The following is a 27,048-nucleotide window of genomic DNA, read 5'->3' on the forward strand; positions in this document are numbered from 1 at the left end:
AGACGATCGATCGACGCGAGTGCCTTTGCTAATAGCGCCACATTGCCTGCACTGTCTCTCCTGGGATCATGACTATATCGATCGGATGAGTCCTGATTTCGGTTGGTAAGACCTTATGGCAGGGTTCGAGTGTGGCGTAGACCCGCAAAGCCATTGATCCAAGTTGTCAACAAGGCACTGTGGAAGCTGGTGGTGGTTCCATAACGGTGTGGGCTATGTTTACATGGACGTGACTGGGACCTCTGGTCCAACTGAACCCATCCTTGACTGGGAATGGTTGCGTTCGGCTACTTGGAGACCATTTGCATCCATTCATCGACTTCATGTACCGAAACAGCGAAGGAATTTTTGTAGATGACATAATTGTTCGCGATTGGTTTGAGGAATATTCTGGGCAATTCGAGCGAATGATTTGGCCACAAAGATCGCCCGACATGAATATAATCGAACATTTATGGGACGTAATCGAGAAGTCAGTTTGGGCACAGACCCAGCACCGACAAACACTTTCGCAATTATGGGCGTATATAGAGGCGGTATGTCTCAGTATTTCTGCAGGGTTCTTCCAACGACTTAACTGAATCCATGCTATGTCGAGTTGCTGCGCTAAGCCGGGGAAAAGGAGATCCTACACGATATTAAGAGGTATCCCATGACTTTTGTCACCTCGTTGTGCATTGGCGACTGTAATATATTCCCAGATTCATCACTTGAAGTTGGCTCTTGAAATTCACTAAGTATACTACTGGCCATTAAAATTGCTACACCAAGAAGAAATGCAGATAAACAGGTATTCATTGGACAAATATATTATACTACAACTGACATGTGATTACATTTTCACACAATTTGGGTGCATAGCTCCTGAAAAATCAGTACCCAGAACAACCACCTCTGGCCGTAATAACGGCCTTGATACACCTGGGCATTAAGTCAAACAGAGCTTGGATGGCATGTACATGTACAGCTGCCCATGCAGCTTCAACACGATACCACAGTTCATCAAGAGTAGTGACCGGCGTATTGTGACGAGCCAGTTGCTCGGCCACCATTGACCAGACGTTTTCAATTGGTGAGAGATCTGGAGAATGTGCTGGCCAGGGCAGCAGTCGAACATTTTCTGTATCCAAGAAGGGCCGTACAGGACCTGCAACATGCGGTCGTGCATTATCCTGGTGAAATGTAGGGTTTCGCAGGGATCGAATGAAGGGGAGAGCCACGGGTCATAACACATCTGAAATGTAACGTCCGCTGTTCAAAGTGCCGTCAATGCGAACAAGAGGTGTGTAACCAATGGCACCACATACCATCACACCATGTGATACGCCAGTATGGCGATGACGAATACACGCTTCAAATGTGCGTTGACCACAATGTCACCAAACATGGGTGCGACCATCATGATGCTGTAAACAGAACCTGGATTGATTTGAAAAAATGACGTTTCGCCATTCGTGCACCTAGGTTTGTCGTTGAGTACACCATCGCAGGCGCTCCTGTCTGTGATGCAGCGTCAAGGGTAACCGCAGCCATGGTCTCCGAGCCGATAGTCCATGCTGCTGCAAACGTCGTCGAACTGTTCGTGCAGATGGTTGTTGTCTTGCAAACGTCCCCATCTGTTGACTCAGGGATCGAGACGTGGTTGCACGATCCGTTACAGCCATGAGGATAAGATGCCTGTCATCTCGACTGCTAGTGATACGAGACCGTTGGAATCCAGCACGGCGTTCCGTATTACTACCCTCCTGAACCCACCGATTCCATATTCTGCTAACAGTCATTGGATCTCGACCAACGCGAGCAGCAATGTCACGATACGATAAACCGCAATCGCGATAGGCTACAATCCGACCTTTATCAAACTCGAAAACGTGATGGTACGCATTTCTCCTCTTTACACGAGGCATCACAACAACGTTTCACCAGGCAACGCCGGTCAACTGCTGTTTGTGTATGAGAAATCGGTTGGAAACTTTCATATCAGCCCGTTGCAGGTGTCGCCTCCGGCGCCAACCTTTTGTGAATGCTCTACAGCTACATACATACTCCGCAATCCACCATACGGTGCGTGGCGGAGGGTACCTCGTACCACAACTAGCATCTTCTCTCCCTGTTCCACTCCTAAACAGAAGGAGGGAAAAATGCCCCTGTACGAACCCTAATCTCTCTTATCTTATCTTTGTGGTCTTTTAGCGAAATGTAAGTTGGCAGCAGTAAAATTGTACTGCAGCCAGCCTCAAATGCTGGTTCTCTAAATTTCCCCAGTAGCGATTCACGAAAAGAACGCCTCCTTTCCTCTAGAGACTCCCACCCGAGTTCCTGAAGCATTTTCGTAACACTCGCTTGATGATCAAACCTACCAGTAACAAATCTAGCAGCCCGCCTCTGAATTGCTTCTAAGTCCTCCCTCAATCCGACCTGATAGAGATCCCAAACGCTCGAGCAGTACTCAAGAATAGGTCGTATTAGTGTTTTATAAGCGGTCTCCCTTACAGATGAACCACATCTTCCCAAAATTCTACCAATGAACAGAAGACGACTATCCGCCTTCCCCACAACTGCCATTACATGCTTGTCCCACTTCATATCGCTCTGCAATGTTACGCCCAAATATTTAATCGACGTGACTGTGTCAAACGCTACACTAGTAATGGAGTATTCAAACATTACAGGATTCTTTTTCGTATTCATCTGCATTAGTTTACATTTATCTATATTTAGAGTTAGCTGCCATTCTTTACACCAATCACAAATCCTGTCCAAGTCATCTTGTATCCTCCTACAGTCACTCAACGACGACACTTTCCCGTACACCACAACATCATCAGCAAACAGCCGCACATTGCTATCCACCCTATCCAAAAGATCATTTATGTAGATAGAAAACAACAGCGGACCTACCACACTTCCCTGGGGCACTCCAGATGATATCCTCACCTCCGATGAACACTCACCATTGAGGACAACGTACTGGGTTCTATTACTTAAGAAGTCTTCGAGCCAGTCACATATTTGGGAATCAATCCCATGTGCTCGTACCTTAGTTAGAAGTCTGCAGTGGGGCACCGAGTCAAACGGTTTCCGGAAGTCAAGGAATATGGCACCCGTCTGATACCCTTCATCCATGGTTCGCAAGATATCTTGTGAAAAAAGGGCGAGTTGCGTTTCGCAGGAGCGATGCTTTCTAAAGCCATGCTGATGCATGGACAGCAACTTCTCTGTTTCAAGGAAATTCATTATATTCGAACTGAGAATATGTTCGAGAATCCTGCAACAAACCGATGTTAAGGATATTGGTCAGTAATTTTGAGGATCCGTCCGTCTACCCTTCTTATATACAGGCGTCACCTGCACTTTTTTCCAGTCGCTCGGGACTTTACGTTGGGCAAGAGATTCGCGATAAATGCAACCTATGCAAGGATGCTCTGAAAAGCTAATCATTTGCATATCACAGCATCTTCTTCCTGTCGGTTAAATTTCGCGTCTGTACCACGTCATCTTCGTGGTGTACCAATATTAATGGCCAGTAGTGTAGAATAGACGCAGAATATCTCCAGGCGGTTACCACTTTAGTATGTTCGGCGCCACTGTGACGTTATCCTACAGGTCAAACAAACGTATGACCATTCGAGCTGCCCTTCTTTCTAACTTTCAATATCCCCTGTTACTCCTATTTGGTTTGAGTTGCATACGATTGAGCAGTTTTACAGAATGGATCGCACGGGTGTTATGTAAGCGGTCTCAGTAGACCGATTTAATTTCCATAGTATTCTACCAATGAACCGAAGTCTGCCACCCACTGTACCTATGACTGAACCTGGGTGATCGTTCCATTTCATATCTCTTCAAATTGTTACACCTAGCTATTTGTATGAGTTGACCGATTCCAACTGTAACTCACTGACGTTGTAGTCATTAAGATGTTACGTTTTTTTTCGTTTTATAGAGTGGAACCGCTTATATTTCTAAACCTTTGAAGCAAGTTGGCAATCTTTGTAGCACTTTGAAATCTTGTTACGATCCGAGTGGATATTTGCGTAGCTTCTCTCAGATAGCACTTAATTATACATAACTGTATCATCTCCGAAAAGCCTGAAGTTAATATTATCTGCAAGGTCATTAATATATAACATGAACAGCAAGGGCCCCAACACACTTCCATGGGGGTATACCTGAAGTTATTTCTACATCTGTCGATGACTCTCATAAGAGCCGCGCGTTATTAGCCGAGCGGTCTGAGGCGCTGCAGTCATGGACTGTGGAGGTTCGAGTCCTCCCTCGGGCATGGGTGTGTGTGTTTGTCCTTAGGATAATTTAGGTTAGGTAGTCTGTAGGTTTAGAGACTGATGACCTTAGCAGTTAAGTCCCATAAGATTTCACACACATTTTTGACTCTCCATAAGAGATACGAGGGTGCGCTGAAAAGCAGGGCCTCCGAATTGTTTATCTGAAAACTCCTAGAACTTTTTAAATAAAACTAATGTTATTAACATTGCACATCTTTATTCTTCATGTCTACATATTTATTTTACAACATAGTTACGTTGGCCACGAACACATTTCTCCCAACGAGAGACCAGTTTGTTGATACCGTCACTGCAGGATGTTTGACTTTGTTGGCGGAACCACAACGTCACCTGTGCTTGCACCGCTTCATCACTATGAAAGTGAAGTTCTCTAAGGTGTCCTTTAAGTTTTGGAAACCCAAGAAAATCGGATGGGGCCAAGTCGGCAGTGTGTGAGGATAATTGATGACAGGGAACCCAGGGCTTCGGGCTGCTGCGGATGTCTCAGTGCTCGCGTGCGGTCTGGAATTGTTACCGCGAAGGAGAGAGTGCTCTACGTGTAGACAAACTCTTCGAATTCGAAACTCGATTACAGCACGCTGTTTCTCTCGCACCGACGCAGTTACGTTAACACTGCCATGTTACACGCTACGGTTAGGAGCAGAGGGCTGTGAATATGTAGACGTGAAGAATAAAGACGTAGATCTTTAATAACGTCCGATTTATTTAAAAAGCTTTAAGAATTTTTACATAAAAATTCGGAGACACTACTTTTCAGTGCCCCATCGTAATATGTTGCATCTTCTCTACCAAGGAAACTTCAATCCTGTTAGACATTTCGATTGATACCGAATACGGTCGTACTTTCAATAACAAACATTTGTCTGGTACTGAGTTCAAAATGGTTCAAATGGCTCTGAGCACTATGGGACTCAACTGCTGAGGTCATTAGTCCCCTAGAACTTAGAACTAGTTAAACCTAACTAACCTAAGGACATCACAAACATCCATGCCCGAGGCAGGATTCGAACCTGCGACCGTAGCGGCCTTGCGGTTCCAGACTGCAGCGCCTTAAACCGCACGGCCACTTCGGCCGGCTCTGGTACTGAGTCAAAGGCTTTTCGGAAGTTGAGAAATAGTGCATCTTCCATTACTGCATTGATTCATCGCTTTCCGGATATCATGTGAGAAAAGCTTGAATTGGGTTTCACGTGATCGATGTCTTCCGAGGACGTAGTTCTGTTCGAGATACCTCATTCCAGTTGAGCTCAGAAAATGTTCTAAAATTTTACAGTAAATGGATGTCAAGGATGTGGGACCGTAGTTGTGGCACTCTTAGTTATTGCTGGATACTGCTGCCTTCACTATAAAAATGATCTCCGTAGTGTCTGATAGTGAAATGTGAAGGTGTGTTAACTTTTTTTTATTTTTTAATTTTTTATTATTATTTTTTTTACTTTCGTTCTACTGTGTCGTCCTCCCAGGGGGTCCACACTCATTTTGTGGGTACGTGTGTGGCGCGCACGGAGCACCGAGCTATTCCAGTCTCCTTTCCTTTCCAGGCTGCATTACCATCCCTGTTCCTCTCCCTCCCTATCCTTACTCCTTTGTCCCGGCCCCTCTTTTCCCTCTTAGTGGACTTCTTTATGTCGGCCTGGGTATCCTCCTGGCTTTGTTTTGGTCTGTGCTATTGTTTACGTTGCTGTTTCCATCTCCTTTTCGGCGTTTTTGGTCCCCTTGGGGTTTGACCTCCATTCTCAAAATTTTCCATTCAGTGTGAGCCATCTGGCGATGAACTCCATATCTACTTTCATGGTGCAGGTTCCTCTCCCCCTCCCCTTTCCCTTTGCACCCTGGCCCCCCTCCTGCTAGGTCACCTGCACGGTAGCCAGTCCGTGTGGTGCGGCTGTTAAGCACTCAATTGGCTGAGCCTCTGAAACCACAGGGATCACATTGCTAGTACCTGAGCTGTTAACGCTACCTGGATGCCCAGGAGTCGATGCTCATCACTTTGGGGCACCAGAACTCCCGGCAATGGCCGCTGTGCCAGACAGCCCTTGCTGTGGTTGAGTGACGGCCACGAGGTGAGCCCCTGGTCGGAGTGGGTGGGACTAGGGCAGACGCCTTGCGCATGAAGCGACAAAAGCTTCACCATCGTGACCATTCTCTGGCTGTCTCTAAGAGTGGTAGCAGATGTGACGCTCCTTCTTCTGATCCTTCGGCCCTCCCCTCCCTGGCCACCCCCCTGGGAGGAGGGTCAAGCTCGCCGGCTTGGGTTGAAACCTTTCCCTCGGTACCCGGTTTGTACCAGGACGGATGGCGAAAGTTTTGCCACGACCAAGCTTTTGTTTTTCATGGAGACAATTGAAGATAAGTGTGGCGAAGTGGAATCGATGAGTAAAATGCGATCCGGTGCTTTGCTCATAAAGACATCTTCTGCTGCCCAATCAGACGCCCTGTGTGCTTGTGACCATCTGGGTGACGTCCCAGTCTCCGTCACGCCCCACCAATATTAGAACTCAGTACAGGGCACTATTTTCCTCTGAGATCTTCTTCTCCAAACTGACGAGGAGCTCCGTACTAACCTCGAGCGGCGTGGGGTTTGTTTTATCTGCCATGTGCAGCGAGGCCCTCCAAACAATTGCACCGTTACGGGCGCCTTTATCCTGGCCTTCGAGGGGGATGTCCTCCCAGAGAAGGTAAAGGTAATGGTGTATCAGTGTGATGTAAAACCTTATATTCCACCACCGATGAGATGCTTTAAATGCTTTTGGACACGTCTTCCCATTGCACCACTGATCCCATCTGCGGTGACTGTGGGTACCCGCCCCCCACCAGTGTATGTAAGTTGTCATGGACAGCATTCTGCATGCTCGCCTGTATGCTCGGTGTTTGTGAAGGGAAGAAGGATTCAAGAGTACAAAACCTTAGATCGGCTCACCTACACTGAGGCTCATCAACTGTATGACTGGCTCCATCCTGTGTCTATGTCTTCTACTTTTGCTTCCATTACCTCTATTCTCCTTCCTACCCCCTCCTCTTCCCAGCCCCACCCCATTCGCCCCATGCCTTCAGCCTCCCTCTCCCACTCCCCCTCCCTCTTGCCATCAATGCCCATACTCACCCTTTCGGGTGCTGCCCCCCCCCCCCCCCCCAGAGAAGTGCTCCCCTCCTTTGGTGGCCGTCAGTACTTGAGCTCCCTCCCGGGACTCCTCTTCCCGGCACCCCCCTGAAAGGCGATCTACTGCTCCACATCGGCAGCGCAATCCACGGCCAGTGGGCACCAAGATTGCCTGGTGTAATTCCGTGCCCACCCTCTCTGAAGTCTGCCCTTCTCTTCCTTCCCAAGGGAAGAAGCAGAAATGTAAGAACAATGGCAAGGCCCCTCTGGCACCCCCTGAGGTGCAGACTTCCTCTCCTCCAGTCAATGAACCAACAGAGTCTGACCCCACCTATATGGATATTACACCATCCTTATCAGTGATGGATGGCGACTCAGCGGCGTGACCAACTCCGGTCCCTGTGCTTCCCCTTTGGACTCCAGCTTGAGAATCCTCCAGTGGAATTGTAATGGGTATTTGCGTCACCTTCCAGAGTTGCAGCCCCTTCTTTCCTTCTACTCTGCCGCTTGTATTGCGGTCCAGGAGACCCATTTTGTCAATTCCTACTCACCCGCCCTTCGTGGCTTCCATGCTTCCTGTCGGAACTGAATTGGACCTTTGTGGGCCTCTGGTGGTGTTTGCATTTTGGTCCGCAAGGACATTGTTTGTGGCCAATCACAATCTGTAATCTCTGCCTCCCACCTGAAAGGCTGCCCACAAGCCATGCCCTCACCACCCTTCTTCAACAACTCACTTCACCCTTCCTGCTATTACGGGACTTTAATGCCCACACTTTAGTGTGGCGCATGGCATTTTCTCTACCATTGACCTCTCCATCTGCAGTCCCAGCCTTATTCCCTCCATTCAGTGGGGAGTCCACAATGACTTATGTGACAGTGACCATTATCCGATTGTTTTGACCTTCCTTCAGTGTCCCTTACTCTGTCACCCGCCCAGGTGGGCCATATCTAAGGATGAATGGGGTGCCTTCTCCTCTGCTCCCATCCTCCCTGTATTGCCACACGACAGTGTTGATGAATCTACTCAGACTTTGACTGCTGCCATCCTTTCAGCAGCTGTTTCAGCAATCCCTTCTTCCTCAGGTTCCCCACGTCAGAAGATGGTCCATTGGTGGACTCTGGAAATTGCTGCAGCCATAAAAGACCGCCGCCGTGCTCTTCAACACTTAAAGTGGCACCCTTCTACTGCTCTTCTTCTGGTCTTTAAACAACTCTGCGTCCGAGCCCGCTACCTAATCAAATTTCAGAAACGGATTTGCTGAAACTCAGGCGAATTTTTGGCCACCGTCCTCCCACCAGGGCTGCAGGAATTTCTGTGCATGGAGTTGTCCTTACCAATCCGGACTTTGTACCAGAAAATTTCGCTCAACACTTTGTTCAAGCTTCGGCATTGGCTCAGTATCCACCCACATTCCTTCTCCTGAAAGAGCACTTAGAACGACTGAATTTGTCTTTTGTTTCTCATTGCTCGGAGCCATATAATGCTCCATTCAGCGAGTGGGAATTTGCCAGCGCCCTCGCCCTTTGTCCTGACATGGCTCCTGGACCGGATCAGATTTATAACCAAATGCTCCAACACTTATCGGTGGCTGGCCACCATCGTATACTGACCCTCTTCAACTGTCTGTGGAGTGAGGGAGTCTTCCCTAGTCAGTGGCAGGAAAGCATTGTTGTTCCTGTGTTGAAGCCTGGGGGGAAGCCGCTTCTTCAGTTGGATAGCTACCGTCCATTTAGCCTTACTGAGACCCTCTGCGTCTGCAGCTCGTGGTCATGCAGTAGCGTTCTCGCTTCCCGCGCCCGGGTTCCCGGGTTCAATTCCCAGCGGGGTCAGGGATTTTCTCTGCCTCGTGATGACTGGGTGTTGTGTGATGTCCTTAGGTTTGTTAGGTTTAAGTAGTTCTAAGTTCTAGGGGACTGATGACCATAGATGTTAAGTCCCATAGTGCTCAGAGCCAGACCCTCTGCAAGCATCTTGAACGCATGGTGAGTCAGCGGCTGTTTTGGATCCTTGAATCCCGCAACCTTTCGTCATCGAATCAAAGTGGTTTTCGCTGTGGATAACTTGGTGTACCTGGAGTCTGCTATCCAGTCGGCTTTTGCCCATCGGCAACACCTCCTTCTTTGTTCTGCATAAAGCCTATTTCGGGTCCAAGTTGGCGGCTCCTACGACACTGCACATCGGCAAGAAAATGGGTTTCCACAGGGTTCCGTCCTGAGTGTCCCTTTCTTTCCCATAGCCATTAATGTTCTGGTGACAGCTGTTGGGCCGACAGTGTCCCCCCTCTATGTATGCTGACGATTTTTGTATCTAACTCACTTCTTTTATAATGGACGCTGCAGAACGCCGTCTACAGGGGGCAATCTGCTGGGCACACTCATGGGCTCTCTCTCATGGCTTTCAGTTTTTGGCGGCCAAGACATGTGTCATGCATTTCTGCCATCGCCATAGAGTCTATCCCCATCTGGAACTGTTCCTCGATGGCCAGTCCCTTGAGGTAGTGGACACCCATCGCTTCTTGGGTCTGGTTTTTGATGCCCTGTTGACATGGTTCCCTCATCTTCACCAGCTGAAGAGGACGTGCTGGTCCCATCTCTGGTGTCTATGCAATACCGCTTGGGGTGCAGACTGCTCTGTTCTCTGCGATTATATCAAGCATTGGTCCAGTCTCGTTTAGACTATGGAAGTCCTGTTTATGGTTCTGCGTCGCCTTCGACGCTGCAGATCCTAGAGCCCATCCACCACAGTGGAGTCTGACTTGAACTGTTGCCTTCTGGACTAGCCTTCTCGCTGAGGCATGGATTCCACCACTGCGAGTTTTGCGCCAACACCTGATATCTTATGCGCTCTGCATTCGCTGCACCCAAAAGCACCCTAATTATGGTATCCTTTATCCAGACACAGAGATTAGCCTGCTGCAGCGGCGGCCACGATGTCAGTTAACCATGTCTGTCCGCATTCAATCGCTCTTTTCTGAGCTCCAGCAATTCCCTTCACCACCTGTCTTCTCTCCTCATGCACGTACCCCTCCTTGGTGCGTTTCTTGGCCACAGCTCTGTCTTGATCTCTCAATCGATTCAAAGGGTTCTGTCCCTCCGATGGCTCTTTGCCACCAATCCTACTGTCTCCTCAGTTCATTCCACGGCTCAGAAGTGATTTATACTGATGGCTCCATGGTTGCTGGCCACACTGGTTTTGCTTACACCTATGCATGCTGCACATAACGTCGTTCCTTGCCCGATGGCTGTAGAGTTTTTATTGCAGAATTGGTAGCATCTTGCATGCACTAGACCATATCCGCTCCTGCTCAGGACTATCCTTCACTACCTGCAGTGACTCATTGAGCAGTTTGCACACTATCGGCCACTGCTTCCCTCACCACCCATCGGTCATCGCTGTCTAGGACTCCCTTTCTCTCCTTGCTCAACATGGATGCTCAGTGGTTTTCATCTGGACCCCAGATCATGTTGGGATTCCTGGCAATGTACTTGCCGATCGACTGGCTAAGTTAGCTACTACCAGGCCATCTCTTGCTATTGGCATTCCGGAAATAGACCTTCGTTCAGCATTACATCATCAGCTTTTGGGCCTTTGGGGTGCAGAATGGCACACTCTTTCTTCCCCGAACAAGTTCAGAGTGATTAAGGATTCTGCAACTCTGTGGCGGTCCTCCTTCTGGGCCTCTCGTAAGGCCTCTGTCATCCTATGCTGGCTCCACATCGGCCATACTTGGTTTACTCACTGTTATCTCCTCCATCGTGAGGATTGATGTTGACTGTGGCTCACATCTTATTGGGCTAACCCAACTTAACCACCCTGCGACAGACTTTTAGCTTTCCAGACTCGCTACCCCTGGTGTTGGGTGACAATGCCTCAATGGGGGATCTCGCCTTACGTTTTATTCATGATAGGGGTTTTTATCGCTTTATTTAAGGGAGGGACCTTCCACCGTAGTGGTGAGTGAAGGGGATGGCAGGCCCTCTTGCTCCCCCCTTTGGCCTGACTGGATTGGCTTCGACTGGGCTTGGTGGTTCACCCCCACCCTCTGCCTTCCCACTCCTTTCCTTATGGGGTCTGTTATGCCTTGAGCATCTCTCTTGTCTCCTGTGCTTCTTCCCTCACGCCCCTGTCATTAGTCACTTTCTTTCCCTCCCCTATTCTTCTTTCCACTTCCATCCTTCCCTGTTAATAGTTTATCATTTTATGGATATTGTAGTTCCCTCTTTAATGTCGGATTTTATCGGTATTAGTTAATCTAAGGTCGGAGGGACTGATGACCGCGTAGTTTGGTCCCTTCTCCACCCAACCAAACAATCTATTGTGTCGTATTATTATACAGAGTGCGGCACACAACTTCCTTGTTTGACATGCGTGACAGGCTGTAGCAGTCGCAGCAGGGTGGAGGTGGTCTCATTTGAGAGGTTTAGTTATGAAGTGTTGCTCTCTCCCAGATCAGTCACCATCATGCGTTGGAATAGTGAGGAGTGTGCGTTTGCCACCGAGGCCTAGTTTTCAGACGAATGCTTCATTGTCGCAACCCAACTCGTCTTCTGAAATCACTTCAAAGTAGCCCCATTGGGCCGTGTCGTGGACTGGAAATCAATTGATACATGAGTCACTACATTTAGACGAACTGCGAGTGTGACAAGATGAAGAAATGGAGTCCCTCAGCCCATCAGATCGCCTGACAACATTGGGGCAATGAGAGCTTTAATTTTGCAACGCCCATGGCGTTCTGCGAGCAGACGTGCATCTGCCCGTAGACTTTCCGGTAGTTCACTATGATCTTCATTACCAACTGTACGAGTTAGGAATCGCTCAGGAACTCTCGGAACGCGGGCTCAATCCTCTGAGGAACGCATATGGGGCACTTCTCGAAAATGTTCTTGAGGACGCAGTTGTTTGTTTTCATTGGTCAAGCCCATTTTCACTCGGCTGGATACGTGGACAAGCAGAACATGCGCAACTGCGCGGACACCAATCCCCTAGAATTGCATCAAAGACGTCCGCAGGCATCTAAATTCACAGTATGTCGTCCAGTTTCCTCAGCTGGCGCTGTTGGTGCCTGATTTTTTGAAGAAAATGGAGTCACAGTGACAGTGATTTCAGACCGGTATGTGAGGGTGTTGGAGGAATTTGTTTTCCACGACTTGATGAATTGGACTTAGGGGAATTTGGTTCCAGCAGAATAGATAAACGGCTCACACTTCAAGGGCATCAGTGGCTGTTTTGTGGGAACACTTCCTGGGGCACCTCGTCTCAATAACGGGCGATTTGGAGTGGCCAGCCCACTCTCCCGATTTGGCTAAAATGGCTCTGAGCACTATGAGGCTTAACATCTGAGGTCATCAGTCCCCTATAACTTAGAACTACTTAAACCTAAGGATATCACACACATCCATGCCCGAGGCAGGATTCGAACCTATGACTATAGCGGTCGCGCGGTTCCAGACTGAAGCGCCTAGAACCACTCGGCCACACCAGCCGTCTCCGCCTTAGTTCATGACTTACACTGTGTTATTTATTCATACAGTCTCACTTTTTTTCGTCCTTTATTATTTCGTTTGTTTATAATACACTGCCCAGTAACATTAATGTCACAACCTGTTTCTCGATTGATGTTCAGTTCTTCTGCAATCATTTTCAAGGATCATCTTCGATGAGATCATACGAGTTCACGCACCCTGACCAAGTTGACATCTATCCGTGTGGTTGATGGTCGTCCACTGCGTCTTCAAGATTCGTTCTGCCTTCACTAAACATTTTATGCCAATGAAGAACTTGAGCTCTTGACATAACCTCCTCTCCAAAAGCCTTCTGAAGCTCACCGTAAGTTGTCGTCGCATTTTCACCCAATTTAACGCAAAAATAAATGGCATACCATTGTGCAATATTATGCGGTTCCATATCCGTGACAAGAGACACAAACACGTGTTAACTAATTACAGCTCAACTCATGATTGAGTAGTTGCATCGATGTGCCGCTTGGACTAGAAGCAGCTTATAGACCAAGGTCAAAGATATTGCACCTACACAAGCCTGCAGGGTTGCCACATCCTTCAAAGAAAATCAGTCTCATTACTTTATCGCACCTTGTACTTGACCTCAGTCCGCTGTCTGTGGAGGCTAAACAGGAGCTTCTATTCCTCAAATTTCCTTGCTGGGTTGGTGGTAAAGCGCCTCACTTTATGGATTGGCCTAGTGCTGACGGTGGAGCATAACAGAAACAGAACTGCTAGCAAACCAGCTGTTAGAAAAGTTTCTTACACTGTGCAAAGTACACTACTGGCCATTAAAATTGCTATACCAAGAAGAAATGCAGAAAATAAACGGGTATTCATTAGACAAATATATTATACTAGAACTGACATGTGATTACATTTTCATGCAATTTGGGTGCGCAGATCCTAATAATTCAGTACCCAGAACAACCACCTCTGGCCGTAATAACAGCCTTGATACGCCTGGGCATTGAGTCAAACAGAGCTTGGATGGCGTATACAGGTACAGCTGCCCATGCAGCTTCAGCACGATATCACAGTTCATCAACAGTAGTGACTGGCGTATTGTGACGAGCCAGTTGCTCGGCCACCATTGACCAGACGTTTTCAGTTGGTGAGAGATCTGGAGAATGTGTTGGCCAGGGCAGCAGACGAACATTTTCTGTATCCAGAAAGGCCAGTACAGGACCTGCAACATGCGGCCGTGCATTATCCTGGTGAAATGTAGGGTTTCGCAGGGATCGAATGAAGGGTAGAGCGCCGGGGAAGTGGCCGAGCCGTTCTAGGCGCTGCAGTCTGGAACCACGAGACCGCTACGGTCGCAGGTTCGAATCCTGCCTCGGGCATGGTTGTGTGTGATGTCCTTAGGTTCGTTAGGTTTAAGTAGTTCTAAGTTCTAGGGGACTGATGACCTCAGAAGTTAAGTCGCATTGTGCTCAGAGCCATTTGAACCATTTTGAAGGGTAGAGCCACGGGTCGTAACACATCTGAAATGTAACGTCTACTGTTCAATGTGCCGTCAATGCGAACAAGAGGTGACCGAGACGTGTAACCAATGTCACTCCATACCATCACACCGGGTGATACGCCACTATGGCGATGACAAATACGCGCTTCCAATGTGTGTTCACCACGATGTCGCCAAACACGGATGCGACCATCATGATGCTGTAAACAGAACCTGGATTCATCCGAAAAAATGACGGTTTGCTATTCGTGCACCCAGGTTCGTCGTTGAGTACACCATCGGAGGTGCTCCTGTCTGTGATGCAGCGTCAAGGGTAACTGCAGCCATGGTCTCCGAGCCGATAGTCCATGCTGCTGCAAACGTCGTCGAACTGTTCGTGCAGATGGTTGTTGTCTTGCAAACGTCGAGACGTGGCTGCACGATCCGTTACAGCCATGCGGATAAGATGCCTATCATCTCAACTGCTAGTGATACGATGCCGTTGGGATCCAGCACGACGTTCCGTATTACCCTCGTGAACCAATCGATTCTATATTCTGCTAACTGTCATTGGATCTCGACCAACGCGAGCAGCAATGCCGCGATACGATAAACCGCAATAGCGATAGGGTACAATACGACCTTTATCAAAGTCGGAAACGTGATGGTACGCATTTCTCCTTCTTACGCGAGGCATCACATCAACGTTTCACCAGTCAACGCCGGTCAACTGCCGTTTATGTAAGAGAAATCGGTTGGAAACTTCCCTCATGTCAGCACGTTGTAGGTGTCGCCACCGGCGCCAAAGTTGTATGAATGCTCTGAAAAGCTAATCATTTGCATATCACAGCATCTTCTTCCTGTCGGTTAAATTTCGCTTCTGTTGCACGTCATTTTCGTGGTGTAGCAATTTTAATGGCCAGTAGTGTATGTTTGTCGATCGGTTCCGCTGCGTTGCAGACGCTATATCGTTACCGATGGAGGACATCATGAATATCTTCAACCTTAAAACATTTTCAGTAATGTCGTTACCATCTTTGAGACTTAAGAATTAATAGTTTTTGTTATTTTTGTTCAAGTTACTAAAGGTCAAACAGTGTAAACCGTTCTGTGGGGACCGAGCGAGGTGGCGCAGTGGTTAGACAGTGGTCTCGCATTCGGGAGGACGACGGTTCAATCCCGCGTCCGGCTATCCTGATTTAGGTTTTCCGTGATTTCCCTAAATCACTCCAGGCAAGTGCCGGGATGGTTCCTCTGAAAGGGCACGGCCGACTTCCTTCCCCATCCTTCCGTAATCCGATGAGACCGATGACCACACTGTCTGGTCTCCTTCCCCAAAACAACCAACCAACCGTTCTGTGGGATCGCCTGTTGTGTCTAGGAATCCTGCCTACTCAGTTCGCTAGACAAACAATCAAACAACTCATATTAATGAGTTTTATTACAACAAGAACATTACAACGGTTAACTTTGGCAATTACACAGATGTGTCCCAAGCAAAGGGCGACATTCGAAATAATCAGTCTTTGCAGTGATTGCTGACCTCTGACAAACGTCTTTCCTGTACTGCGATCGAAGTGCCTAATGTTGACGCTCCTACGCAAGTGGCTATTCTTGAAGCTGCTATCGAACTGGCTACCTTTGACGCTGCTGTCCAACTGGGCTCCACCGGTCGGGCGCGGCGGTTATGTCCTCTTCACCTAGAGGCCTCTGCTGTCGCGTTGTCGTGCTGGAAGGGAGGTCTGTCAGCGTGTGATCGGCTGACTTCCTCTCACAGCCTTGGCTTCCCTGTCGTTCACGACTAGCGTGGCGGCGCTTGATTTTACGCCATAACGTAATCTATAGGTAACTTCCCTCCAAATTCTCATACGTTCTTCCTGAAGTATGAATAGTGTTATCGATGTTTTGGGCGAATTTGTCTGGCTGATTAATTTACCCGACAGATGTTTGATGAGGTTCAGATTTCAGATTGGAGTTTTAACTTTCCAGTCCTCCACATTCAACTGGGATCCCTTGAACCTTGATGCTGTTTCATGGACAGGAGCGTTATCGTGGTGAAACAGAAAATGCCAGATTCAGGATTGTTGTCTTATTGCAGCAAACATAACTGTTGTCTAACAGTTAGTTACATATTCCATAATTCAGTTGCACAATATGTCTTAATGACGTCGAACGAGTCAATTTATATGTAGTTAGCTCAAATCGTATTTAAATGTGGATGTAAGCTTATCATTTACAGCTGACTTCTGGGCTCAAACATAATAAGGTATGTCGAACAGAGAGACCTTATCCATACCAACCAACTTGAATTCCGAAAACATAGATCATGTGAAACCCAACTCGTACTTTTCTCACATGACATACTGAAAGGCATGGACCAAGGCGGTCAGGTAGATGCATTATTTTTCGAGTTCTGAAAAGCATCTGACTCGGTACCACACCTACGTTTATTATTAAACGTATGGTCGTGTGGGGTATCAGGCGAAATCTGTGACTGGATTGAGGATTTCTTGTTAGATGGGACACAGCATGTTACCTTGGATGGGGCGTCATCAGCATATCTACACTATCTGATCAAAAGTATCCGGACACCCCCGAAAATATACGTTTTTCATCTTAGGTGCATTGTGCTGCACCTACTGCCAGGTACGCCATATCAGCGACCTCAGTAGTCATTAGACATCGTGAGAGAGCAGAATGGGGCCCTCCGCGAAACTCGCGGACTTCGAACGTAAACAGGTGATTGGGTGTCACTTTTGTCATACGTCTGTACGCGAGATTTCCACACTTCTAAATATCCCTAGGTTCACTGTTTCCGGTACGATAGTGAATGGGAATGTGAAGGGACACGTACAGCACAAAAGCGCACAGGCCGACTTCGTCTGTTGATTGACAGAGACTGCCGACAGTTGAAGAGGGTCGTAATGTGTAATAGCAGACATCTATCCAGACCATCACACAGGAATTCCAAACTGCATCAGTATCCACCGCAAGTACTAAGACAGTTAGGCGTGAGGTGAGAAATCTTGGATTTCATGGTCGCGCGGCTGCTCATAGCCACACATCACGCCATCTCGCTTGGTATAAGGAGCGTAAACACGGGGCGATTGAACAGTGGAAAAGCGTTGTGTGGAGTGACGAATCACGTTACACAATGTGGCGATACGACGGCAGGGTGTGGCTAAGGCTAACGCGAATGCCCAGTGAACGTCATCTGCCAGCGTGTGTACTGCCGACAGTAAAATTCGGAGGCGATGGTATTTTTCATGGAGGGGGCTTGCACCCTTTGTTGTTTTGCGTGGCACTATCACAGAACAAGCCTACATTGCTGTTTTAAGCACCTTCTTGCTTCCCACTGTTGAAGAGCGTTTCGGGGATGGCGATTGCATCTTTCACCACGATCGGGCCCCTGTTCATAGTGCACGGCCTGTGGCGGAGTGGTTACACGACAGCATCCCTGTAATGAACTGGCCTGAACAGAGCTCTGGCCTGAATCCTATAGAACACTTTTGGGATGTTTTGGAACGCCGACTTCGTGCTAGGCTTCAGTGCAGCACTCCGTGAAGAATGGGCTGCCATTCCCTAAGAAACACACCAGCACCTGATTGAACGTATGCCTGCGAGAGTGGAAGCTGTCATCAAGGCTAAGGGTGGGCCAACAACATATTGAATTCCAGCATTACCGATAGAGGGCGCCACGAACTCGTAAATAATTTTCAGCCGGGTGTCTGAATACTATTCATCACATAGTGTATATTTATATGCATATACACACATTTCTTCTCTCGGAATATCTGTAAACAAATTCTTCGACCTGTTAAATTTCATTCACAAACATGTTATGACAAAAAAGTGATTTTGTGTCTACTAATTCCTTGCTTAAAAACTAATTCCGTGCTTAAAAACTATGTAACCGCTTCTGAAAACAGACCAGCAGTAACACAAATTCGAAAAGTGATGTAGAGTCATCAGGTCCCCATCCCCCCATCCCCCATCCGCCGCCGTGTCGCCTGTATACTGCTGTTGTGAGTGAGTGTTCAGTGTTGTGCGTCCCCTGTCAGTGTTGCGAAAATCCGCCATACTGTCGCTAGTTCTCTTTTTTATTTATTTATTTTTAATCTCGTGAGAACGGAAGCCAGATTGTCGCCGTGCTTTTAAAATTGTGCCTATCTATTTAGTATGTGTTTCAGTCACCGTCGCCGACCGTTTGTTTTTATATTTTCTTTGTATATTTTGTCCATGTTTCAGTTTTTAACAGCCACCGTTTTATCGCCTGCTTTTGTTTGTTTTACAGATCCCCTGTTTCTGTTTTTTGTTTTGTTGGCAGAAGAGCCAACACCGTGTTACTAGAGGAGGCCGAAATGCACGCGTTTTTGCTCAGGCAGGCTGGCGTGAGGGGGGAAGGACTATGCTCACGTCAGGTCTGGAACATGACAAGGAATTAGAATTCAGAAAGCGGTCGTAACTAGTTTGATACTTTAATCCATTAATAATGAACGTCGCTCTTGACGGTACATGAGTCACAATATTATCTGTTCAGAAGACATAGTAACTGAATACGGCGCCTTGCTAGGTCGTAGCAAATGACGTAGCTTAAGGCTATGCTAAACTGTCGTCTCGGCAAATGAGAGCGTATGTAGTCAGTGAACCATTGCTAGCAAAGTCGGCTGTACAACTGCGACGAGTGCTAGGAAGTCTCTCTAGACCTGCCGTGTGGCGGCGCTCGGTCTGCAATCACTGATAGTGGCGACACGCGGGTCCGACGTATACTAACGGACCGCGGCCGATTTAAATGCTACCACCTAGCAAGTGTGTCTGGCGGTGACACCACATTTTTTAACTTTTCTATAGACTGCAGAGCCCGCGCGCCCTCTGGAGGGGAATCGAAATCCAATAAGGAAAAAAAGACTGATCAAGCGACTGAAAATGAGCACCCAGAGAAGTTTGTTTTTTATTGTACCAAAGTGATACAGTCGCAGAAACAACGATGGCAAAAATGGATTAAATTAAGAAATTATTTTTGTATTGTACTCCTAATGGAGATTCTTTTGCTTTTAATTTATACGCAGTAATACATTTAAAAAATCCTGCAACAACCAATTATTGTTTGAAATAACCCTGCTTTATTGGTGGAGCGGTGTGTATGTCATTATTCCTTCTCAACTCCAATTGATTATTTACTAATTGGATAAGAGAAAAAAGTAACGTGTTTACAATGTAGGAAAAGACAGATTACTACTTACCGTAAAGAAGACACGTCAAGTTGCAGACAAGCACAATTAAAAGACACTTGCTGATAGTTTTCGGGCACATCCCTGATCACACACACACACACACCATACACACCCACACGCACAACACATACACACACACACACACACACACACACACACACACACACACACGCACATGTGAACAAGCTCACCGCACACTCACACGACCGCCAACTCCAGCATCTCGGGCCAAATGCAACATCACGTGGGACGCAAGCAGCAGTCTGGGGTGGATGGGGAAGGGGAAAGGGTCGTAGTGTACAGGTGGAGAGAGGGAGACCAACACTGTCTGGTGGAGTGGGCAAGGACTAAGCTGCCAACAGGCCAGCATCAGGAGGTTGTGGGGCAGGAGGGTGGAGAGAAAAGGAGCAAAAAAAGAGAGGAGCAGCGGAAGACAGGCACTTGTGTTGGCAGAGGGCTGAAAATAAACAGGGTGGGAAATGAGAATGGGGAGGAGGTGATAGGACAGAGGGGGTGAAAACTGTTGGTCGGAGGGTTTGGGGACAGTATGTTACTGTAGATTGAGGCCAGGATAATTACGGGAGCGGAGAATGTGTTGTGAGTATAACTCACATCGGTGCAGTTCAGAAAAGCTGGTGATGGAAGGAAAGATCGAGATGGCTCAGGTAGTGAAGCAGCCATTGAAATCAAGTGTGTTATGTTCAGCTGCATGCTGTGCCACAGTGTGGTCTACTTTGCTCTTGGCCACAGCTTGGCAGTGGCTGTTCATCCTGGTGGACAGCTAGTGGTAGTCATACCAATATAAAAAGGTGTGCAGTGATTTCAGCAGAGCTGGTGAATGGCATGGCTTCTTTCACAGGTGGTCCGGACCCTGATGGGGTAGGATAAACTTGTCACAGGACTGGAATAAGAAGTGCTGCGGGGGGGGGGGGGGGGGACTGGGCAGGTTGGGCAGGATATGATCCTTGTGGCAAGGTGTTGGAATTGGGAGTGGCATAGAGATGGACTAGGATGTTGTGCAGGTTAGGTAGGCGAGGGAACACCACTGTAGGAGGGATGGGAAGTATCTTGGGTAGGATGTCCCTCATTTTAAGGCATGATGATATGTAATCAAAGGCCTTGCGAAGGACGTGGTTCAGTTGTTCCTCTGGGGTGGTAGGGGGCGATGAAGGGGGTCACTTCTTTGTGGCTGGTTCTTGGGAATGATGGGAGGATTGGAAGTGTGAGGGGAAATAGCACAGCAAATCTGCATGTGGACTAGGACTGAGGGACAGTGCCTGTCTGTGAAGGCCTTGGTGAGACCCTTAGCATACTGAGCAAGGGAGTTTTTGTCACTGCAGATACGCCATCCCCAGATAGGCAGTCTACATGTGAGGGATTTTTTGATGTGAAAGGGATGACAGGTGCCAAAATGTAAATACTGTTTGTGATTAGTTGGTTTAATGTGGACGGAGGTGCTGATGGAGCCATCAGAGAGGAGGAAGTCAACATTTAGGAAGGTGGCACGCTGGGTTGAGGAGGATCACGTGAAGCAGATGGGTGAGAATGTGTTGAGGTTGTGAAGGAACGAAGGTAGAGTGTCTTGACCCTGAGTCCAGATCATGAAGATGTAGACAATGAACGTGAACCAGACTAGGGATTTGTTGTTTAGCTCGCTCCACATTAAACCCACTAACCACTAGCAGTGTCTGCATTTTGACAGCTGTCATCCCTTTCACATAAAAAATGCCTCCCACATAGCCTGCCTAGGGATGTAAGTAGCAATCTGTCTTTTCCTACATTGTTGATAAGGTAAGTAGCAATCTACACTTCGCCGGCCGCGGTGGTCTCGCGGTTCTAGGCGCGCAGTCCGGAACCGTGCGGCTGCTGCCGTCGCAGGTTCGAATCCTGCCTCGGGCATGGATGTGTGTGCTGTCCTTAGGTTAGTTAGGTTTAAGTAGTTCTAAGTTCTAGGGGACTGATGACCATAGCAGTTGAGTCCCATAGTGCTCAGAGCCAATCTACACTTCTAGAAAAATGGCTCTGAGCACTAAGGGACTTAACATCTGAGGTCATCAGTCCCCTAGAACCTAGAACTACTTAAACCTAACTAACCTAAGGACAACACACACATCCATGCCCGAGGCAGGATTCGAACCTGCGACCGTAGCGGTCGCGCGGTTCCAGACTGAAGCGCCTAGAACCGCTTGGCCACACCGGCCGGCTACACTTCCAACATTGTTGATGTTCCTACCTGGAGTTTTCATTGTTTGAAAGTAATGTGTTTTGTGGTTACAGTATTAAACTCCTTAAATATGTGCTTCATTTGTTCTGTCGTCTATCGGAGCTAATGGACTGACGCCAAAGTTGGTAAAACAGCGCCAGAGCTTCGCGAGCCTCCACTGACATGCTCTGCCCTCACAACGCACGCCGGCGTCCACCAGCTCGACAATTCCCCGTCTAAGTGCATTTCATGTGCAAAAACTACTCCACGAACCACTGACAATGTAGTTTGCACAGAAAACGATAGCAGCAAATACGGTCTCATTAGCGGAATTATATAGTACTAGTAGCCTACATACTGATGGAGAAAGGTTGGTGGTGATCTGATTGTGCGCACTGCCGTGAATTTCAGCGGTTGTAAACGAGAGTACAGTTGAAGGAGGTCTCATCCGGGTCAATGCAAATGAAGTGGCCCAATAAAAATTAAGTTGGTTGCTTGACCATTTTATAAATATTTTTATTTTTTTATATGTGATTACCCTATAACTGAGAAGTTCAAAACAGTTTTAACAAAATATTCTACGTTTCACCTTAACTGAATGGCGGCCATTTTCGTTTGTAAGCGCGCAATGATGATTCAGTTTAGAGACGTTAGCAAAATTATGAATATCTCTGCACTGGGTTGAGTTATAACATTGCAATTGATATGATTGCTTTTAGAGAAGTGTCCTCTACAGCAGGGCTTCCCAACGTGTGGTCCGCGGACCCCTTAGGGGTCCGCCGGCTCCTTCTAGGGGGTCCGCGGCCACCTTCCACCAAATCGTGTAAAATAATGAGTAAAATTATTGAATAAAAATGTGAAAATCAAATTCATCAGTTTTTTTTTCGTGTGAAAAACATGTGTACTTTTACTTCAGGTCGTATCCCCAATCAGCCTTTGCGGTTCCTAAGTGAGAACGCATACACAGTTTAGTGCCGGAGAACGCTACCCCTCTGATCGACTGTTTCGCAACAATACGGGGGTCGTTTGTGCGCCGGCTCACGGCGGTAGGTGCGCTGAAGCCTTTTACGCATGCAGCTCTCTGGTATGGACAACCTCCTCTGAGGTGGTCTACAATATTGGAGTCTGTTGTCAATTGACATTTACTCTACAAGTGTAAAGGTAAAATTGGCTGGGATAAAAAAGGGTATGCTAAAACTTGTCTGAGCTCGACAGGGTAAAATACAAGGAGTGCTAGAAAACTAGCGGCGAGAGGAAGAGGAACGTTTGTTCTTCTTCTGCTTAACTCTCGGAATAGCAGCGATTATACGCTGCCAGTCATAATCGGTAAAAATAGGGAAGCGGTTTATAAGGTCCAAGTCCCTCTTAGGAGTGACGGCTGTCAGATTTGCAATTGCCCATCCGAAATCATAAGGCTTATGGGGTAGAGGTGGTTTAGGAACATTGGAGGCGGTAAAGGGGTGCGGGGTATTGTGATGCGCGAACGTCTTGTTACGCAATGATTTTGCGACCATCTTCAGCAGTTCAGGCGCAGTGATCTCTGTCTCTGCAGGCTGCGTGTAGACTACCTCTTCTGTGTCCAGGTCTTGGATGGGCGCAGCTGTTGTTACTTCTTCTCCCAGCAGCGGCAATCCCGCCTTGTCCGCGGAAGGGCAGGCGGGCGTTTCGATGCCTTTGGTCATGTCATCCCGTATTACTGGTGGAGCTGATTCGGAATCTTGCTTCCGCTGGGCCTCCTCCTTCGAGGAGGGGGCAGACATCTTGTTTGCCACCTCCATGGGCACCCCCACAGCGCCCTGCGTTACCGCAGGAGCCGGGGGAGCGTCCGTCTGCGTGGCGATGGTGGCAGTCGTAACTTCTCGCGAGACTTGCAGGCCAGCAACTCGCGAAGCTGCGCGAGCTGGAGGCGTACCTCGTCCACCTCGGCCCGAAGTGCAGCCCTCTCACGTGCCATGGCAGATTTGAGAGCAGCAACTGCGTTGGCGACAGCATCGTCGATCTTGTGAATGCTGTTGGGATTGCAGCAGCACAACCCTCCACCCGCGCCAGCACCGGCAAAAGTGCCAGTGGCGTGATGCGCGGGCAGAGAATTTGCCGCTTCTTGATTCCTTGTCACCTCTTCTTGCGCAGTGGTTCGCCGTCGGTGTGTGTTCCGCTCCCTCCCGCGGCCACGGCTCTCGAGATAACTGCAGCCACGGTGGTTGGCGGCGTGGGAACCGCCGCAATTGCAACATGTAGCAGCGGCTTCCCTGGGCTTCGTACAGTCGCGAGTGAGGTGCGGCTTTGCACACTTCAAACACGCGACTACTCCTGTGCAATCCGCGGCGAAGTGCCCCAACTTCTGACAGCGGAAGCACTGTAAAGGTTTCTTCCTCTTCTGCTTGCTGTCCAGTCCAAGCGCTTGGCCCAGGAGGCTAACGATTGCGGCAGCTAGTTCTCCTCGTCTTTCCTGGCGTCCAGACATGTTGGCGCAGCGAGCTTTGTCGACCAATCACAGCGCTCGGTGGCACGTTTTCGGCCCCAGGCATCATTAAATGTTAAACTTACTTTGTGAGTGCACTACCTATTTCATAATCGATTTTTGAGCAGTTTATTACTTCTAACATGGATCGGTGGCTGAAGTCAGGATCATTGAAGAAGGGTGCAGTTTCTCCATCGCCTTCACAACGAGGGAAGTTTCCAGTTGAAATGAATGAGGAGGGAGGACGACCAAAGGAAGACTTTACATACATTTGAACATTTTTCTTCGGATTTCACGAAAAACCACACACACACACACACACACACACACACACACACACACACACACACACACAAGCACGACTGTTATGATATATGGATGCTCCTTACACAACAGTAGCCAAATAGTGGAAGTGAGCAGACCACAAGCGGCAGCTTGTCAACAGCGAACAGTTTGGACGTGACATTGATTGCTCTTGGAGGAAGACAGCTCCATCATGTGAAATTTCAATTACCAAGTAACTTTAATCAGGCTATAGTGTGTTGAACAAAGGGAGTAAATCCACTAGTAAGTGTCTGGATACAGTGGGAATTCAAATTGGATCGTTAATTTCAAGTTGTTTTCATTCATCTCTAAGCCAAAGACTATTGATAATTCCGGGGGGGGGGGGGGGGGGGGGGGGGGGGTTGGTGTCATTGGGAACATGGCACTTGCATTAGGAAGCTTTCAGTTCCCATGGGTTTCGCTCTGAAATTTAAAGTTACTGTGCTCTTGACTGACTAAGGGTCCGCCATGGATTTTCGACTGAAGGATGGGTCCGCCAGCTGAAAAGGTTGGGAAACCCTGCTCTACAGCATTGTCTATTACACAAAATACCCTAAATTCAAAAATTTCTGATTTTGCAGAAAATTTTACATTTGTGGTTCAGGATGCAATACAAGGGTACCACTGGGTCAATAACCAGGCAACAGTGCATCCAGAATCAAAACAAATGTTTAAGACAAAATGTACGTAGTTTTTTATGTAGAATATGATTCTGCAATAAAAATAGGGGTTCTCATTTGAAATCTTAAAGTTGCCTCCCGCCCCACCCCCAGGGGCCTGGGGGTGGCGGGCTAATTTTAGCACCAGAAAATGTCCCCCTCGAAAATAATCAACTTTGGATTCTACACATTTTTTCGTGTGAAGCTTATTTTTCGAGTTATTCTGGTTTGTCAACTTAAAATTTACACCCTGTACTTCATGCAGTTTTGTTGCATACCGTTTTCATGATACTGCAGTTGTAATGACCTGTATGTATGTAACTGCGAAATGTCGGTAACGGCGCATTTCTCACAGGGTGGATCGGCCGGTGTCATTGGTGAACTTCCAGACAAGAGGCAAGTAACAGGCGATGCAGAGGGAGGAACAGCAGTCCGTGATGAACCGCAGGGCACCCACACTGTTTCCTACGCCGACGTGGCGGCTGGGCGCCAGGCTGCCACGCTTCCGCCGGACGTCCCGGCGACCGAAGAGACAGCCTCCGCCCCCAGGAGGGGTCTCGTGCTGGCCGATTTCATGACTCCCACGTTCAAGAAACGAGGCCGACCCCGCAAGCGGTCCACGAGGCAGAAGGCTAACACTGTGGCCACACCGGCACCACCTGTTGATGAGCAGCCGTCGACTGGTGCGCGCACGCAGTCGCCAGGCGAAGCAGCAGGTGATGGAACAACGTCGCAGGAAGCCGGAGGTAAGAATATCACCAGACAGCTTTACGATTTTTACACTTATGTCCTATAAACCGGACTCATGCCTTTGTTCTATACTCCTTTCCTCGCGTATTTTCTTTAATGAGGTCTCTACCCTTCCACCGACCCACGAGACCAGCTTCAGTAATATCAGAAATTGAGCCCGCCTTGGTGTAAAAACACCTTGTTATTCGTTTATTTCTTTGTTATCCAAACTAGTTTCGGCGACAAATATCACCATCATCAGTGGGTTTTTTAATCTAAAACACGCAGAAAATGGTATGGTTGTACAAACACAGTATAACATTATTACATTTTTGCAAATCGTCTTTTTGAAATATTGACGATTTGTAAAAATGTAATAATGTTTACTACGTTTGTACAACCATACCATTTTCTGCATGTCTTACATTAAAAAAACCCACTGATGATGGTGATATTTGTTGCCGAAACTGGTTTGGGATAATAAAGTAATAAACGAATAACAAGGTGTTTTTGCATCAAGGCGGACTCAATTTCTGATATTACTGTTTTTCTATGCAAACACGGACCAAATGGAAGAGCTCCAAGATAATATTATTGAGACCAGCTTCTTTAGTCACAAGTCCGAAGCCGCTGATTTCAGCGCTGTTGCTGTCTAACTGTGCACGGAAAACGTCAGTTTCGACGGAAATTAACATATTATTCACCAATACCGCTTTTTTGGGGCGCAAATTCAGGGTGTACCAAAAAGAATCATCCGATCTGACACGTCTGTATTTCCGAAACTAAAAAACATATACAGTGAATTTGGTTTTTTTTGTGAATAGGGAGCTCGAAAAGTTTTTTTCTCTATCTTTTCATACGTGTTCAGTCCGCCCCCGGTAGCTGATTGGTCAGCGTGACGGATTGTCAGTCCTCTGGTTCCGGGTTCGATTTCCGGCTGGGTCGAGGAATTTTCTCCGCCCAGGGACTGGATGTCGTGCTGTCATCTTCATCATCCTATCATCTTCATCGACTGCAGGTCGCCGAAGTAGCTTCAAATTGGAAGACCGGCACCTAGCGAACGGTCTGCCCGACGAGGGGGGGCG

At 47.8% G+C, this 27,048-nt stretch overlaps 1 protein-coding gene across 1 annotated transcript in view; it reads left to right on the plus strand.

Moving 5' to 3' along the window:
• Window positions 1–27,048, plus strand: part of LOC126456819 (uncharacterized) — a 225,449-nt gene that overhangs the window by 112,566 nt on the left and 85,835 nt on the right. Inside the window, exon 3 of the mRNA XM_050092616.1 lies at window positions 25,590–25,980. Coding sequence (XP_049948573.1) covers window positions 25,590–25,980 — 391 coding nt within the window. The remainder of the gene's footprint in view (window positions 1–25,589; window positions 25,981–27,048) is intronic.

This window comes from Schistocerca serialis, chromosome 2 (genome assembly GCF_023864345.2).
Source record: "Schistocerca serialis cubense isolate TAMUIC-IGC-003099 chromosome 2, iqSchSeri2.2, whole genome shotgun sequence".
NCBI classification, from domain to species: domain Eukaryota; kingdom Metazoa; phylum Arthropoda; class Insecta; order Orthoptera; family Acrididae; genus Schistocerca; species Schistocerca serialis.